Raw genomic sequence first — 4,434 nt, forward strand, 5'->3', positions numbered from 1 at the left:
CTTCCGCCGTCTGGGGCGGCCGGCCAAGGACAGCGAGGGCAGCTCAGACAGCGACGCCGACGAGCTGGCCGCGCCCTATAGCCAGGGTCTGGACAACTGAGAGCGTGCCCCGCGCGCCCAGAGCCGGGAGGCAGCAACCGCCGCCGCCGGCGGGCGCCGGGGCAGTCCGCGGCCAGCTCCTCCACCGGCCGCTCTGAACACACTTCATGCCAGGCAGCGCACAGAGGGCAGGACCCGGGCCTGAGGCGCCTCAGGACCCCCGGCAGGCTGTCCCTCCCCAGCAGTGTTTACCCATCTTGGTTGTACCGCTCCGGGCCCTCCTGCGCTCCAGGGTGCTGAGGCCAGTTACCTGCAGGGACTGCCCTCTTAACAGTGAAGGCTGGGGACCGAAGACCCAGGGGCACCAGGACTGATGAGCAGGAAGCCCCGTCCTCCCAGCAAACTTCCTTCTGGGACAAGGGAGGCCCTGCTGGGAAGGGCCCAGGAGCTGGAGGAGGCCTGAGGAAGGAGGGGCAGCTCTGGGCTGAATGTTAGCACCCCACGATGCTCCTCACAACACGGTCATCCTTGACCAGCCCTTGGCTGCCGGGGACAGATGGCCAGGCTGGGCTTTCCTGCCTGGTGCAGGCATAGTGGCCCCTGCAGCAGAAACCAAAGTCCCCCCTACTGTATGCAGGGCCACCTGGGGTGTGAGTGGCCTGTGGGAACCAGCCCGGGCCTGGGCAGTGTTTTCCCGCTTCTCTGGGGCCACAGCAGCTGCAAGGAAGTAAAGAGACCCCTCTCCCCAGCACCCCACATCTTCCTGTGGGAGACACATCACCTCGTCCTGGCCAGTGCTGGAAGGGTACCCTCTCTATGGGGGTTCTCAGCCTCCATCCACTTCCCTCCCTTCCTGGGTCCGCAGCCCCACCCTCAGGCCAGGGCCAGGCCCCAGGGAAGCAGCTTCTCAAAGGAGTTGGCTTCCCTTACCTTGTGGTGGTCCCGTGGTCTCTGCTGAATCAGAGCTGAGAACGGTGCCAAAGTCCAGTGAAGCCCCCCAGACCCCTTCCTCCCCCCAGCCCCTGGGGCCTCATGACCCTCGGGGCAGACCCTCTCGGTGCTCCTGGAGCCTGGAGTAGGGTGATGTCACAAGCAATCTCCCTGGCGCTTCCAGGGGTGGGGACCCCTGTTCAGTGCCCCCTTCCTGGTCACCCACTCTTCAGTGTTACAAAGCCTGGGGACCAGGGCAGACACCGTCAGGGCTCTCCCACGTGCCCCCCACACTGCCCACCACCATTTTGCACACTGTCTGTTCACACTCCACATGTCACCCAGGCGGGAAAGACGGAAAATAAAGTGTATTTACACAGTCACGGGCAAGGGGCACTGAGTGGGGCAGGCTTGGAGTGGGGGACGCACAAGCAGCCCTGGGTGCCCAGCCCCTGGTCCAGCAAAACAGTGCTGACAGTGTGGGCTGTCTTTGATCTTGGAAGCTTCCTGATGGAGTCAGGGGTGGGAGAGAGAAGAATGGCATTCACTGGCCCAGTGTGAGCAAGGGCGTGGGAGTTGGAAGAGATTAGTATCGGGGTGGGGTATGATACCCCACCTGGGGGACTCAACTTGGACCTCCCCTGAGAGACATGGAGGAATGCCGAATCCCTAGGCTTCAGGAAGAGCAGGATCTCATTGCAATCATTCAGCACACACTTCAGAGGCCTTCTGGGGTGCTCTGCACTGTGCCTGCTGGCTCTTAGAGACCCCCAGTGTAGTGGAGGAGACAGGCATGTGGGTGGGGATGTAAGCTTGCCACTGATGTGGTGCCCAATAGACAAATGTGTGGGGAGATCAGGGAAGGCTTCCTGGAGGTGGTGGTGTTGGAGCCTTCTCCAAGGGCAAAAGCATAAAGGCCAGATGTTGCAAGGACCACCAGGAGGCGTATCATGCACCCCCAAGGAGGAAGAACAAGAGACCCTGGGCACAGCTAGACCAGGAGGGAGCTTCACAAATCATGAACGAGAGTTTGGGTTTTGAACTGAAAGCAGTGGGAAGCCAGTGGAGGGCTTAGGCGAGAGGGGTGTCATCAGATGGACCACAGTGTTGGGGGTCAGTGAGGAGGTGAGGGCACAGAACAAGCTGAGCCTGGATGTGGGGACAGTGGGGGAATCCCTTGGGAGAAGAGGTCCCAAACATGCAGAGTCCTTTGTGGGGCTCCCTATGGAGCTGAGACAGAGTCCCAGCTGGTGTGTGGGAACAGCGCCAGGCAAAGCTTCCTGGGAGCAGAAACATAATTGGGTGGAGGCAAATGCCAGCCAGGCCCTGCCCTCTGCACCCAGTGTGGGGCCACTTTGTGGCTGCCTGATAACTGCTGAGCAGGAGGGCACCACGCCAGTTACACACCAGGTCAGCCAAGTCCCACGTACTGTTCCACCATATTCGATAGCTCCTGTGGCCAAATGCACCATTCCCAGCGTACAGAGTTAACACTGAAGCCCCCAGCAGTCACTGTCTGTCCCTCATGCTCCCCTGGGGTAATTCCGCCCAGCTCGTCCCCAGGATGGGCAGGCCACGGAGAAAGCCTGAGGTTCTGCACTGTCCTTCATGGGGGTTGTCCTGAGGTCCTGGCTTCCTAGCATGTCAGGATTCAGTCTACCATCGGGCTTGTCTGAGAGTCTGGAAACAAGGACGCTGGGGACCCCACCAGGGCCCAACTGGAGACACCTCTGTGGTTTGCCACAAAACTCAGAGCTTGAGTGAGGGAGCATCCTGGCCTCCACCACTGGCTCCTGGGGATGGAGATGGCAGCGCCCCTATGGGACAGGGCACATTTCTCCTTAGACCCTAGGGTGGTAGGCAACAGCATCTGGGGTGGCCACAGGGTGAAAGAGACTGGGCCCAGGCACAGAGACAGGGCTGAGGGCCCAGTACAGCGTCCCAGGCTGTCCTTTTACCCACCTGGAGCTGTCCATCATTCTTGGTGCCAAGCAGGAGACCCTCGAGTTAAGAGAGACCTAGAGGGTGAGCTCCCCACAAGGACATTTGGGAAGAGGGAGGGCCTGCGCTGTGGGAGGAAGGGCAAGGAATTCTGAGTGGAGGAGGCTAGTGAGGATGTTGGTTGAGGATCTGAGGACAAGCAAGGTAAGGAACAAGGCAAGAATGCCCACGGGGCCGAGATGCACAAAATGGCACGGTGAGGACGACTGGAGAGGAGCGTGCGGCCTGAGGACTTCCCGGTCTCCCACCCACCCCTGGGAGAGCCCTTTTCTTCCCGGGCCGGAGCAGTCGGGCCCCTCCACCCGTGGAGGGTCCTCTTTAGGAGCCCCAGGCCCAGCTGCTGGCCTGCCTTCTGCACTGCAGTCCCATCGTTGAGCCCGGGACTGGAAGAAAGCAGGAGGAAACAGAAGACGCCGACCACCGCTCCCTCGGTCTCCGCCCACACAGAGTTTCTGCCTCCAGGCCTGACTCTGGAGCGAGTGGGACCAGCGGCCGGGCCCCTCCTGCGACTAACGTTTCCACCAGAAGTCGGACACGAAGAAGGACAAGTTCACGCACATGGGTGGGTGCGCGGCGCCGGACGGCGTGAACTCGGCAGGACCCAGTCCTAGCCCCACCTCGCCGTCTCCTTTTCCGCAGGAGAAAAGCCACACGGTTCAGCCAGAGTTCCGACCTGCCTCCAACAAGGCCTAGCTGGCCCCTCGCGCCGCTCAGCCGCCCGCTTTGCGCGCGGGAGACCCCCAGCCCCGGGGCGACAGCAAAGGCGCGAAGACTAGAGTGTCCGGGTTTTATTGAAAACTCCGGCTGCGTGGGGTAGACAATATACGGGACACGGAGCGGGGCCCGAGGGGGCGGGGGCGTGTCCTAGGCCAAGGGGGTTGTGGCTCGAGGGTAGGGCCTAGGCCAAAGGTGTGGGTGGGTCCCGAGCCTAGGCCAAAAGCAGCGGTGGAGCCTGGAGCAAAAGACTAGGGCTCTAAGGAGCTAAGACCAATCCACCGAGAGTGGGGGGTTCCAGAGGAGTGGGGACGGGGTCTAAGACAAAGGGGCATAACCGTAGGGGCGAATCCTAAGGCAGGGATGGGGTGTGATAGGCGGGGCTGGGGTCCGGCTCAGTGAAAGGTCTCCACCTCCACTACCGTCCAGTCACCCTGTGGGGAGGCCACGTCGTCAGGGGAGAAGCTGGTGACCGAGGTGATGCTGGCACGGGACTCGTCCAGGGGAGACAGCAGTTCGGCCCAGCGGCCCAGCTCTGCGTCACTGAGCGCAGCCCGGGCACCCCCTGCGACTCCACCACCCTCCGCACCCCCTGGACCACCGCCGCTGCCGCCTGCGGCACCCTCGGCCGCCGCCAGCAGTAGCGTCCGGCTCAGCAGGTGCTGCACGACGCTCGCCTGTAGCGCCCCCAGCGGCAGCTCGCCCAGGCGCGCGGACTTCGGGCTCCGCGAGGACGCCCCCGCCCCCGCC

At 62.6% G+C, this 4,434-nt stretch overlaps 2 protein-coding genes across 2 annotated transcripts in view; one reads left to right on the plus strand and one right to left on the minus strand.

Moving 5' to 3' along the window:
- The window catches only part of EVI5L (ecotropic viral integration site 5-like), an 18,820-nt gene extending 17,467 nt beyond the window's left edge, over positions 1–1,353 (plus strand). The window contains 1 exon segment of the mRNA XM_008580014.1: positions 38–1,353. Within this exon segment, the coding sequence (XP_008578236.1) occupies positions 38–100 (63 nt within the window). The 3' untranslated portion in view covers positions 101–1,353.
- A 2,390-nt stretch (positions 1,354–3,743) lies between these two features.
- LOC103596404 (putative uncharacterized protein FLJ22184) overlaps positions 3,744–4,434 on the minus strand; it is a 4,731-nt gene continuing 4,040 nt past the window's right edge. Inside the window, exon 7 of the mRNA XM_008580029.1 lies at positions 3,744–4,429. Coding sequence (XP_008578251.1) covers positions 4,080–4,429 — 350 coding nt within the window. The 3' untranslated portion in view covers positions 3,744–4,079. The remainder of the gene's footprint in view (positions 4,430–4,434) is intronic.

The sequence above is a fragment of the Galeopterus variegatus genome, unplaced genomic scaffold (assembly GCF_000696425.1).
Source record: "Galeopterus variegatus unplaced genomic scaffold, G_variegatus-3.0.2 Scaffold2002, whole genome shotgun sequence".
NCBI lineage: Eukaryota > Metazoa > Chordata > Mammalia > Dermoptera > Cynocephalidae > Galeopterus > Galeopterus variegatus.